Source organism: Limulus polyphemus, unplaced genomic scaffold (genome assembly GCF_000517525.1).
Source record: "Limulus polyphemus unplaced genomic scaffold, Limulus_polyphemus-2.1.2 Scaffold69, whole genome shotgun sequence".
Classification (NCBI taxonomy): domain Eukaryota; kingdom Metazoa; phylum Arthropoda; class Merostomata; order Xiphosura; family Limulidae; genus Limulus; species Limulus polyphemus.
In genome coordinates, this window is record NW_013665679.1 from 749836 (window position 1) to 764072 (window position 14237).

General features: G+C 32.5%; 1 protein-coding gene across 2 annotated transcripts in view; it reads right to left on the reverse strand.

The window, feature by feature from the left end:
• The window catches only part of LOC111087422, a 79421-nt gene that overhangs the window by 13896 nt on the left and 51288 nt on the right, over positions 1-14237 (reverse strand). For both annotated transcript variants that reach the window (XM_022394011.1, XM_022394014.1), the window contains 2 exons: positions 9465-9614; positions 3567-3721 (listed from right to left, as the gene is read on the reverse strand). In XM_022394011.1, the coding sequence (XP_022249719.1) occupies positions 3567-3721; positions 9465-9614 (305 nt within the window). The remainder of the gene's footprint in view (positions 1-3566; positions 3722-9464; positions 9615-14237) is intronic.

Here is a 14237-nt window from a genome sequence, read left to right on the forward strand (position 1 = left end):
GACATTAGTATTCTTACGAAAACATTATATAAATTCATCCTGAAAACCTAGCGTGTGTGGCCAAGGACAAAGCTAGCTAGCTTCCCAGCGAATCGCATCTACATCAACCCGTAATTAATTCGCTCATCGTAAACCATCGATAAGATATCAAGGAAGTTCCAAATTAGAAAGAAGACTTTATATTATTTGTAAGTTTGTGAAACGTTTGTTTATGAATCATTGTTTGTAATAACTATTAGTAATAATTGTTATTGTAAATTGTGCTGTTGTGGGTATATTAAAACGTATTTGTGTTAAAAACGAAAACGGTGTGTATCAATCTTGTTGGCAAATATCGTAAATTGACTAAAATATCGGCATATATTTAAACACTAAATTCAAAGTACAATTTAACTACTAAATTTAAAGTATAATTTAGCTCGGTTTCAGACCGTTTGAAATTCTAAACGTAACAACATCAACTTTGAGGGTTTTTTCAGTAAAAATAACTTGTGTGATTGTCACTATTGAAAATATAGCAAAATCTTGTTGTTGTTTTTTTTGGGGGGGGTACCTTAGTAAGGAGAACTTGTGTGAATACGTCTATTGTAAGAATAGGATAATCTTATTTTTTTATGTACTAGCAGGAACTGTTGTGTGAATGTATAATATTGTACGTGGAAGAAGTTTTATTGTTTTTATATTGGTAACAAGAACTTTGCGTAAATGTGACAAATTATAGACAGAATCATCTTGTTTTTATGTCTTATCTTAGAAACAACAACACTAATGTGAATGTGAATACTATTAGTTCGGAATTTTATTTTATTTTTTATGTATTATCCTGGTAACAACAATTGTTGTATGAAGGTGCCATATTATTAATACAAGAAAATATTGTCGTTTTTCTAGTAAGAAGAACTGTGGTTTGAATGTCAGTTTTGTTACTGAAAGAAAATATTGTTGCTTTTATGTATTATACTGGTAACAACAATTGTTGTATGAAGGTGCCATATTATTAATACAAGAAAATATTGTCGTTTTCTAGTAAGAAGAACTGTGGTTTGAATGTCAATTTTGTTACTGAAAGAAAATATTGTTGTTTTTATGTATTATCCTGGTAACAAAAATTGTTGTATGAAGGTGCCATATTATTAATACAAGAAAATATTGTCGTTTTTGTCGTTTTCCTAGTAAGAAGAACTGTGGTTTGAATGTCAATTTTGTTACTGAAAGAAAATATTGTTGTTTTTATGTGTTATCCTAGCAGCAGGAACTGTTATGTAAATGTGACTGTTATTAGTACAAAAACATCTTGTTGTTTGTAAGTTTAACCCTGGTAACAAGAATTGTTGGATAAATGTGCAATATCATTAGTATAGGACATCTTATTGTTTTTGTTTTATTCTGGTAACAAATGTTGTGTTAATATGGTCATTGTTCCTATCGAAATTTCTTGTTGTTTTTATGTCCTTATCCTACTACAAAGAACTGCTGTGTGATTGTAACTGTTATTAGTATATGAGCATATTGCTGTTCTATGTGTTGTTGTTCTAATAACAAGAACTATTGTGTAAATGTAAATATGTATATTGTTAGTAGAGGAACATCTTAATAAAATCATGTGTTATTCTAGTAATAAGGACTGCTTTGTGAATGTGTTATATTATTAGAATAGGAATATATTGTTGTTTTTATGCCTTATCCTTATCATAAGACCTGTTGTGTGAAAGTGATTATTGTTAGTACTAAATCACCTTATTATTTTTATATCTTATTTTAGTAACAAAAATTGCTGTGTGAATATATCATATTAATAGTATAGGAACGTATTTTTGTTTTTAGGTATTATCCTAGTAACAAGAACTGGTGTGTTAATGTGTTGTATCATTAATAGAGGAACATCTGGTTGTTTTTATGTCTTACCCTTTACTAATAAGTAATTGTTTGAATGTAACTATAGTAGGTACTGGAATACCTTGGTCTTTTTATGTGTTTTCCTAGTAACAAGAACTGTTGTGCGAAGGGGATTACTGTTAGTATAGGAAAATATTATTGTTTTCATGTTTTAACTTGGTAATAACAACAGTCGTGTGAATATGACACCATTATTAGTACAGAAATACCTTGTTTTTATGTCTTATCTTATAGAAAGAAGATTTTGGTGAATGTGACTGTTGTTAGTACAGAAACATGTTATATTTGTCTTATCCTACTAACAAGAATTATCGTGTGGATATACCGTATCAAAAGTTCATTAACATTTATAGAGGAACGTCTTCTTGTTTTTTGTCTAATCCTAACAACAAATATATTGTTATGTGAATTCGTCACATCATTAGTAAACGTTGTTCTAGAAACTTTAAAATCACAATATATACAAAATACTACAATTTAAATCATGTCTTAAGAACTTAAAATATAGCGTATACAATATTACAACACCCTCGAGACGGTGTATTGAACATAAAAATAGCAAATAAGCTAACTTAAAAAAACAAAGTACATACAATATTAGGCAAACTTGAAGGTAAAAACTAAGTTACACATACATCAAAATATATATAATAACGTATGAATTTTATATGTTATACGAATAACAAAAAATCAAATCTAATATGTCTTGGAGACAGAAATATAATTAACACAACTTCAACAGCTAAGCAGAGAGTATAGATTAACCATTATTTTACACCAAGGTGTGGATGAAAACAACTGGCTGAACATAAGGGATAAAACAACGAAACACGGATATAGTGATGGAAGGGCACAATAATAACCTTTAGATAAGGAGAGTTACTTCAAGTATCAAAGTCAGCTTCCACAGTTAACAGAAGATTTACTGAAGTTTTTTAATTTGTTCTGGCCAAAACGGGAAATAATATCAGGATAAAGTCTCCAGTCATGTTTCTAAATGTAGCGTGAAAGACCAAGTTGCAATCAAAGTGATTCAATTTTCAGGCGTATCTATAAGAAATACATTATACGAACTGAAGTTCAATATACATGTTAGGAGCTCAAACCAAAACATAGCGTAACCGTTATCGTACTGGTTTAGTAGTCAAAACGTAATATAATATAGACTGAAAGAAAAAATTCAGTATAGCAGAAACCTCGTGGAATCTAAACATCAGACACTAACTATAGATTATCTTCAAGACTTTTAATGATACCTTATCGATTTCAAGTGCAGAATACTAAACAAATCTCCGGAACAAACATTTGAATGTTTTAAATTCGGTAGATAGTTCATATTGAATAATTCTGTACATGGGTGGTAAAAATACATCAATTTTTGTGAAACTCGAAGCAGGGTAGAAGAAAATGAAATGTAAAGAAATTTCCATGTACATTAAATGCAACAAAATACACATTAATGTTAAGAGTTTAAAACACACCACCTTTTGCATATTTAATGATATTTTGTGATAAAACTCAGGGAATAATTTTTACAACTCAAATACACTTGCAGATCCAACGGTCACTTATTTTTTAAATACGTTTAGATTGCAAAATTTGCTAAAAAATGCGAAAAAGATTCCTCTTCAGAGTTTGTCGGTAAAGAAACAAAATCAAGAAAAACTTACGAACTTTCGGAGATATAAACTGTATCACTTCACTGTGATTTCCAGAGCCTGTTTTAGAAATGGGCGTGAGGTGGAGATGATACGGAGTGCCTGGCAGAAGGTGGTTCAGAACAACAGAGCATTCTTTAGGTGAAACTTCTTGCACTATTCGATACCTAAAAAAGTAAACCATTAACCTAATTTTTTTCCGTAAAATAATGTAAAATTTCTCGGACATTTTTACAGTGTTAGAGTGTAATTAGTACGGCCCCACTCGCTGGCAGGGTATTACGATTGAGGACTTATAAATCTAAAATTTTGGGTTGAGTTCCTGCGATATATACGGCAAAGATAATTCATTTTGCGATTAAACAAACAACGAAATAAAACAATGATGAAACATTACATTAAAAATGATAATATTTAATGCATAAATCTTAGATGGTTTTTCAGTAAGAATATGGTATAACACCACTGAAGCATGTGACGAGGTCTTTCACTCAATACTAGAGCCCAAAGTCTAAGTGGACAACGAGTTATATGATGCATAGTCCCGAAACAAGTACCATTTTAGATTATCAATATGCTCAGTTTAAAGAGTGTTTGAACTTGTCCATCATTTAGAAAACTATACACACTGTTTATCACGTTTCTAATTATTAGAAATAGACGTAGCGCCTCAAGAAGAAACTGTATAGTACTGTCTGCTGTCAGCACCATGTTTGTTTGTGTGTTTGAATTTCGCCCCAAGCTACTCGAGGGATACCTGCGCTAGCCGTTTATAATTTCGAAGTGAGAGACTAGAGGGAAGGAAACTTGTCAACACCACTCACCACCAACTCTTGGGCTACTCTTTACCAACAAATAATGGGATTCACCGTCATGTTATTACGTCTCGACAGCTGAAAGGGTGAGTACGTTCGGTGACGGGACTTCGAGCCCACGACCCAAAGATTATGAGTCGAGCACCCTAACCACTAGGCCATGCCAGGCCTGTCAACACTATCAGAAATACTATATTACGATAACCGCTGCACAGTTAACATTATGTTTGCGTGAATGTTTTCAAAAGCATCTGTTAAAAACGTAACCATATAAACATTAAGGGAGATTTGTTTAAATATACATTAATAATTAATTTGAGTAAGCTGTAATTTATTATTCTCAAAGCAAGTTCTAGCTTTTAAGAATAAACTAGAGCTGAATCTTTAGCCTGAATTCTATGTATTACACGCATACATATATACTGGTTCCTTTATACCACTACGAAGTAGGAGGAATTTAGTTATTTTGTGTAAAAATAAATTGGCACTTAGTTACGGCTTAAATTGTGTAAAAGGAAACTGCGAATGAAATAAGGAATAATAAGATAAATATTAGAATAAAGCACTTAATATTGTTTTAATTTCTTTGTTTAAGCACTAAAACATGATGCTTCTGGTCTGAATTATGATTTATTGTGAAGTTTCGTGCAAAGCTGCTCGAGGGCTGTCTACTCTAGCCGCCCCTATCGAGAACGCAACTAGTCAACACCACCCACTACCAACACTTGAGCTATTCTTTATTGAAGAATAGTGGAGTTAACCGTCACATTATAACTACGACTGAAGGGGTTTGCATGTTCGGTAACATGTTTCGATCCTGGAACCTGCATAAAGCGAGTTAAGTGCCTTTATCACCAGGCCATGTCAGGCCTGGATTATGAAAACAATTATTTAAGGAAACAAACATTATATAGATTTTAGAAGAAATAAGTCAACGAATGAAATTCGCTATCACTACAGATGCTACCTCCATTAAGTTTGATAATTTATTCTAATTTGAAATTATCAAGGAAACACACATTACTTTTTCATGGATGATTTCGAATCAAGGTCTGAGGAAAATTAAAGTGCTTGCTTAACATTGAGAATACGTTCCATTGTTACAAAATGTGAGGGTTTATCTTATGCTCAAGTTAGAAAACAGTTTTTATCCTACATGTTTTGAAAAGATTTTTATATGTATATTCTACCTATTTATTTCTTGAATTTTGTTTAAAATTTGTATAGACCGGCTTTTATCATTTTTATTTTGTTCCAAATATCAATTATACTCGTTGACCTAATGGTAGACTGATGGATAAGAGCAACACCAAAGAAATATCGTAACTTTTCCCGTTGAACGGTTGATATTAAACGTTTTAATAGATATATTCGTTATACTATCTAGTGAACTTATGCGTTATATATAGTAAGTGGAAGCCATCTCACATGGTATCATATCTGGCTGTTTTTGTTTTGGATATTCACACAAATTTACACAAGGGCTATTTGCGCTAGCCATCTCTAATTTGGAGTTAATAGGCTAAAGGGAAGTAAGCAAGTAAAAATTCTCCACCATTAATTCTTAGGCTACTCTAATGATGGGTTTTGACCATCACTGCTCATAAAGCCTCCAAATTCCAGAACCACGGATCCTCCGGTTCACAGCTCAACACGTTAAACAAAAGGCTATGCCCAGGCCTTATCTTACAATACAGAAAGAAGATGTTTTGCGAATAAAAAATGCTCTAACAACTTTGTTCTATGTTTTAGTCATTCTCATTCTGAATTACTATTTGAGGTCAATTTATTAAAATGCACGAGATTATTGGTTATAGTTTCATACTTAAATGTTATAAGTAGGCTACGTTCAGCCCCTCATGATATGAAAATAAAGTTTTAACTTAAATAATTGACACATCCCATCAATGAAATAGTAGCGACTTACATTTCCAGAAATTTGGAAAATTATAAAGTGTGACGCAAAATATCTGTCAACTGATACTTCTGGATATAGTGTTTCTAATCACACAGACGGACACAAAATATCTGTCACTGATACTTATGGATATAGTGTTTCTAAACACACAGACGGACACAAAATATCTGTCACTGATACTTATGGATATAGTGTTTCTAAACACACAGACGACAGATATTTTGTGTCCACTGATACTTCTGGATATAGTGTTTCTAAACACACAGACGGACACAAAATATCTGGCACTGATACTTATGGATATAGTGTTTCTAAACAAACAGACTAACACGAAATATCTAGAATAAACGAGTCAGTTATTAAATGTTGTTAAATTAAACAAGAAAATACAGGAAAACTTGGTTCACTTTTTATATTCATGTCACTGCTTGTTCCAATTCTAATGAAAAACAGGGAGAAGTACTCACAATTTTTTTCTTCATTAACTTACTTCGAAATTATATCTTCTAAGAGTCTGAAATTTTATATAACTTGTTTCTTTTTATATCACATTTTTAATAGCTGGCCCCTTTATTCTAAGTTGGCTGTTTCTGTAGATGTAAAATGTTCTGATCGGATATCACTAATGTTTGTTTTGAAAATCTAAACCGTTTCTATGACTTTACAGGTGTTAGAGAGATGTAATATTTGAACTTTATGAACCAGTGTTTTATATATATAGATGTATTGTACAGGAATACTAAGAGTTTTTGTCCATAACATATGAAATGATTTTCAAATGTTTTGGTGAAAATGGGAAAGGGATAATCTTTTATCTTTGTACTTGACTTAAAAGTCAGTATAAATAATTTATTTTTACATGTCGTCCTTCAGTTTCATATACCTGAAGAACGGTTTCAGCAGAAGTTTAATCGACCATAATGGAGAACATCTTCAATGTAAACGTAAGGCTGGAATTGTAAGATATTCGGTAAACTCCATATATGTATCTGATATCTGAGAACATCTAAGCTGATCGGCTGATGAGCAAGGGTACGACTCTTCTCAAGGACCTCTCTTCTCCTCAGGCAGCATTAGCATTAGTAGCAGCAGCAGTGATTACTGAGGAACCAGGAAAAACCATTACATCAGCTGATTTGTCCTCGTGCAAGTTCAGGGTGATTAGCCCCAAGAAAGTATAGTAGGAGATTGTTGACTTCCCATGGAAGGATACACACAGAGCTGACAGAAAATGGATGGACAGGTGGATAAATCTTCTTTGGACCACAAGATCCAGATACTTAAAAAAGCTGGCTGGATTAGTGAGAAAATATCAATATTATATTCTAACTGTTGCAATACCAAATGTGATTGTAGAATGTGAAAACACTATCAACAACAACCATTGCTTACACCAAACTTAAGACTTCCATTGCTATACTAACGAAGCCCCGAGATTGCAACACCACAGCTAGGACCAAGCAACAAGATTGACAAAGGCGTAGTCCATGCTCCTTATTGAAAAATACCTAGGTTTAAAGTCTGAACTCAAAACCACACAAGAAGAGCTGTTAAGCCATGTAAGGATTATAGACATTCTTCAGTAAATTTTTGCAATAATCAGTTACAAAACCATTTTCTACCATAAAGACGAGATAAAAAATGGCAGTTCTGTTGTATATAATGTAAATAGTTGTTTTCATTGCAAGTTCTAAGCTATGTTCTATATTTCAATGAAATAATCTGGTTAACTTATAGTATATTCGGTGTTTTATACTAATATTTTCTTGTGTTTTGACAAGGATCATAGAGCTCCTTTCTACAAAGTTGCAATGAATGTCAGTCTTTATGTCAATGGATTATTATTATAGTGATCTCTATTGTATGAGGTTGATTTGAAGTGCGATTTATATCTAATTTATTAGACCAAGTATCATTATGATGTGTAAAAGGGTTAATCTGTTTTATTTACGTTTGATTCTTTTCTTATTTGCTATGAGTTTCGTTCAAATTACATTTTTTTTTCTGCTTTGATGTATCAATAAATGATGTGGTTGTGCGTAGTGATTAAATATTTCATTTGTCTTCGTTATAAAATGTTTGTCCAGCATTTATGCTGTTTATAAAAGGATCTTATTATGTTAAGTATATTTATGTTAATGTATAACAGTAGTATCTATATATATTTCATTCTGCATGATTTATGTCCAAGCCACATGTAGCGCATTTTTATTATTGGATGTGTTTCATGTATGTAAGAATTTTGAATTGCACTTATGATAGTTTTACAGGTTAATCGTGGACACCTGCATCAAAATCAATTGAGTCATTAATATTAAGTTCAAGGTGCTCGAAAAAGAGCTGAAAAAAAGAAGATAAGTCTGTGATATCTGAAGGTATTAGTTAAATAGCTTTAGATATTACAAGCTATTCTTTTATAAAATTTATTACCTAAAACGTTAAAATAAGTTGTATTTCTTGACAACTTTGAACTGGTTCTCTAGGTGTACGACAATTTTATAGAAACCAATAACTTTAGCCACAACAAGCCTTATTGTTAGGTCTATTTTCTCGTATGTCATTGAGCGACACTAGCGTAGCATATTTCTTTGCTCTCAGTGTTTTTACATTTTTTGTCTTTGTGCTTTTTTCATTCTCATCCCAGTTTTCGTCTAAAGTAGTCCAGTCTTGTTCCAGTTATCTTTCAAGTAAGTTCGTTTCCAGTTTTAATTCGATATAGTTTTGATGAGTCGAGTACAGCAGTAGATAAAGAGGCAGAAAGAAAGAAAGATCAGTAATCAGTGAAGAAAAGATGAGAGAGAGAAGGAGAAAGCGTCCAGTGAAAAAATAATAATCGAACTTCGTTTGTCTGTAAAGTTGCATTCACGTGTGTTATACGTCTGCCTCTGCACCTCTTTGCTGCTAACTGGAGTTATACTAATTAAAAGGTGATGTCTTTATTGCGAACGTGTATCACATGTTATTACTACTTCTATCCACAAAAGACCAAACAGATAACATGATTCGTTGTCAATTTTAATCACTATATATTCACAAACGGCATAATACGGCATGATGATATCTGATCAAATGCTGTTTCATCAACTGATCTTTTTATATCTCAGAGTAAAATTGAATGCTCATTTAAGATGAAAGTACATAAAGCTCGATATATACGATAGAATAATAAGGAATTACCTTGCATTCTGTGGACGATAGGTTACGTCAAAGTGTATAAGACTACTCTCGTTCCCAGAATCAAATATCCAGAAAACCCGAACTTCAGGCGGGGACCATCTTGTCAGTACAAGGCTAATATTGTACGGCACTGGAAGGTACGTGTTTTCCCTGGAAATCGAGAAATCGTATGTTAATGTATTCTGATTATAGTGATCACTATTACATAAGGTTATTTTAAAGTATAACACCTATTTGGTTTATTAGAGTTGGTGTGTATGTAAGATGTATGAAAGAATTAATATGTTAATGATATTCTTATTTGATATGAATTTCGTCCAGATTTTTGAAAATTTCACAGAATATATCGAAATATGATATATTGTTTTATGCAGTAATCAATGATACATATCCGTCACTGTCTTCATTACAAAATCTCTGACTTTCAATATGTTCTACGTAAAAGGAAGTTATTAGATTCAGTGTATTTACATTAATGTGTAGTTTTTGTATCTATATATTTTATTTCACATGATTTATATTCAAGTCATATGTAGCGGATTTAGATTATTGAATGTTTTTTATGTATGTCAGAATTTTGAGTTGTACTTTGATGTTATTACAGCTTTGTCGTGAAGAACCTGCATCCAAATAAATCAAATCGTATATGATAACTCCAAAGCTGCTCGAAAAGAGATGAAGAGAAAGGAGGAAAGACTGTAATATCTGAAGATATTAGTGACATATCATAAGATAACATTGAGAAAAATAACAGACTATATCTTAATATATTAACTCTTTATTGACATTTTCTTTGTAAGAATAACATTATACAGCTTAACAGAAACAATATAATATAATTAGTATCTCTATCAAAGCATGATACGAAAGAGTATAGACTTCTCTATCAATATATATTAGCCTCTGTATCAAGCAAGATCTAGCATACTATGGTATTTTCATATTTAAGAATAACATTATACAGCTTAACAGAAACAATATAATATAATTAGTATCTCTATCAAAGCATGATACGAAAGAGTATAGACTTCTCTATCAATATATATTAGCCTCTGTATCAAGCAAGATCTAGCATACTATGGTATTTTCATATTTAAGAATAACAATTCTATAATCACACAAAATACACACCATTTCCTGGTACGGAAAGGATAGTGTCTCTTTTCAGCAATGGAAAGGATAGTGTTTCTGCCACACAATATTTTAATACCTAATATTACGATTTTTTTTTATAGTTACGTTACAAAGTTGTACCTAACACAACACAAACCTTTTCATAACACAAAATAAAAACACAGACATCAAACTATATACACATTTTTTACATTGCAGAACTATAACTCAACCTTTAAAAATACAACACATCATAGACTTTCTCCATTACAGAGTAACATTTCATAAAGAAAATTCCACTTAACATAATAGATTTCACGTGAGTTAAACTAAGTAGGTTTATTTCGCCATATTGCAGAATGATGTGCATATTTTCTATAAAAAATTTCCAATATAAAATCATATCGTTTGTGAGTGGCCTAAGGATTAGCGTGTCAGGTAGTGGATCCAAGATCCAAGATTATTTTTGTGATTCCGATGAATACTTTACGTATTTTCAGCTGTAGAAGCTGTGCAAAATGACAGCCAATCCCGTTATTCCGATCAAAGACGAATAGAGCCCATTTGGTGTAAGAAGCTGCTATCCTCTAATGAGAAGTTAAAATTATGGACGGCTATATTTGAATCCTAGTGGCTTTTGACCTGGATGTTTAGTCTTTACGTTATAAGGTGCTATGAGAAACTGCTGAACCAGTTTTTGATGGAATTTGGTAGAGGAACGTAGGTAGACTACCAAATATCAAGTTTAAATGGATACGGAAGGTTCAAGTTTGACTACTTGAAGCTAATGATAAACACCACGGATACTTTTGCTGATCGCCCGTGTTCAGTGGCCCTGCGTGGCGAATGACGCACAAACACGCCGTCTCACCATCCCCGTGAGCCCAATGTGAGAAGCGAGTACATATGTATATATATTTGCAAATGTGTGGTTTTCTTCAGCACTCCGCTGTTTTTCCATCATATTCAACATGTGGCTACAGGCATCCGTAATACACGTTTTTCTGACAATGACGTAGTATGATAACAAATAATCTAAAACCAAAATGGCCGTTCCCTTTTCAAAAATCTAATTAAGTGTTATGGGATATTTCAATCAGCCATGATGAAGAAGAAACAATCAAAATATCTTCTCATACTACATTTTCGAATGTGTTTTGTGGCTATTCTGTTGGACTTATTTAAATATGTGACTCATACTTTATCTTATGTCCGTTTTACACATTGTATTCAGTAGGTTAGAGGATATATCTTGTCTTTGTTTCGTGTTCTGTGTTGATTCCTTCTATTTCTAGTTCAAATCTTACAAATTTCAAACCAACTGTTTTTCAATAATTCAACAAGTTAATAACTATTTACTTTTGTTTAATGAAATCTAAACTGGGATAAAAATGTCTTCAGTTCAAATCTGTTTAGAAACAACAACTTATTGTTATTTTGCATTACTCGCAAAGCTTTTAAGTCTATCTGCCGCCTTCCTAGTCAGAGGCAATGTACCATCCACCATCCAAGCTAAGGGATTGACTGTTACTCTGATAATGTACCACAGCTTTATGGTATCGCATGGGCTTCGAAATCCAGAGTTTACTACAGGGCCAACCTGCACCCTTTGTTATTTTGAGCAGCCTCTTTGTGTGAGTTTTTTTTTATAGGCAAATATAGAATATATTAAAATGTAGCAAAAGATTTAATATTTACTTAACTCAATTTAATAGTTAATAAAAGGGGTATGTTGACATTACCTAACTTGAATTTCAAAAATCAGCGTTTGTATTTTGATGAAATAACAAGATGGAACTTAAAGTTTCTAAGGTGAGGTTGGACATAGTGATGGCAGAGTCAAATATGCTGAGGTGAGAGGACACCATCTGGAGGTAATAACAAGCAGGAACTGGAAAACTTCAGATACGACATTAAATGCGGTCAATAAGCTGAGGTTTAAGGAGACTCAGGGAGAATCCAACAAATAATTCTGGAAGCAACCCAACAAGATCGAAAAGGATTAGGCAGTGAAGGGTATGGGATTGAGCAACACATCCTGCTCTGCTAACTAATTAGTAATATTTTCTTTGTTTAAATTATTTTTCTTACTTATTTTGTTTACTCTTCTTTCTCTAACATATGAAATTAGCGAACGAAGGTAAGACTGATAGACGGATATCACCATCACTATGTGGGTCCTACTTCCGCAGTCACATCCAAAACCTAGGGCAGATGCCCTGGTGACCCTTTTAATAGATGCAGCGTTTTTGTGGTTGTTATTAAGACTTTTATATATATATATTGTTGTTTACTTGTTAAAGTTTCAATAATATGTTATTTTGTATAAAACAATTTAACAATGTAGGTTCATTACATACACCAACACACATGATACCTTGTGTATCAGTTCACCACGAACATGTTCGTAACAAGCAAAAATCTGTTTATCACAGTAGTGTTGTATATATGTGCTTTTTCACCATTTCTTCTAACTCTACTAACAACATATATATTGTTAAACGGGCAGTAATATATTCAATTAAGTTAAGAAGTCAAGTTCCACACCTAATTGAAACCACGGTTGAGTAATGTACTATTATTGTCTTGATATTGATATTTTGTTCCGTAATTTACCCGTATCGATATTAAATATTTTGTGTATTTTACATATTACGCTAAAATTATTCTTACCAAATTATAACATTATGTCAAACACTTTTACAATTAGTTTCCTTGAAGTAACCAAAATTAATATATTTATCAACATTGTCGTGATGTGCTACTCACCCACCCCCAGCGGCACAGCGGTAAATCTGCAGACTTATAACACTAGAAGCCGGGTTTCGATACCCTTGCTGGGCACACCACAGAAAGCCCATTGTATAGCTTTATGCTTAACTATAAAAACAACAAACAACCAGATAGACTACTTCATAATTCATAATATCAGTACGTTATATTAACATTGTTTGTCTTCAAATGTGTGTTATATGTTCTACTTTACTTCCTTGAAGCCCCCAGTGGCACAGTGGTATGTCTGTGGACTTAAAACGCTAGAATCCGGGTTTCGATAATTGTGGTGGGCAGAGCACAGATAGCCCATTGTGTAGCTTTGTGCTTAATTACAAACAAAACAAACCTTTCTTGAAAAAACTTTATAGCGGAAACATCGGAAATAAAAACACCCAATTTCCGGGTTATATTTTAAAATGTTATGATTATAAATAAGTGGTAGATTTTGCTATAAATAATGACACAATCAATAAATGAAATTCTTGTTATGTTTTGGCTACACTCAAAATACGTCCGGTTCATTTGTTTGTCAACAATATCTGATCAAAATATTTTCTCAGTATTCGACATTTTGAAGTTCAGTCACTAAATGGTTCAGTATAGAATCTTAGAACGGTTATATTGACATTATTATTTTGGTGATTTAAAGCAGACGTGATAAAAATTCTCCCTGTAATTCATATGCCGGCTTCAATGTTTATCATCCTCGACTATGCGATGTCACATATATGAAATAAAGACGGAAATTGTGCTACTATAGCACCTACATTTACATAGATATTGACTTTCGGATTTTCTTGTCTGCTGCTACGACTAATGAAAGTAAGTGGGCAGTGAAAAATGGATGAGTCTTTTTGTATGTAGATAAGCAGTTTTATATATTTT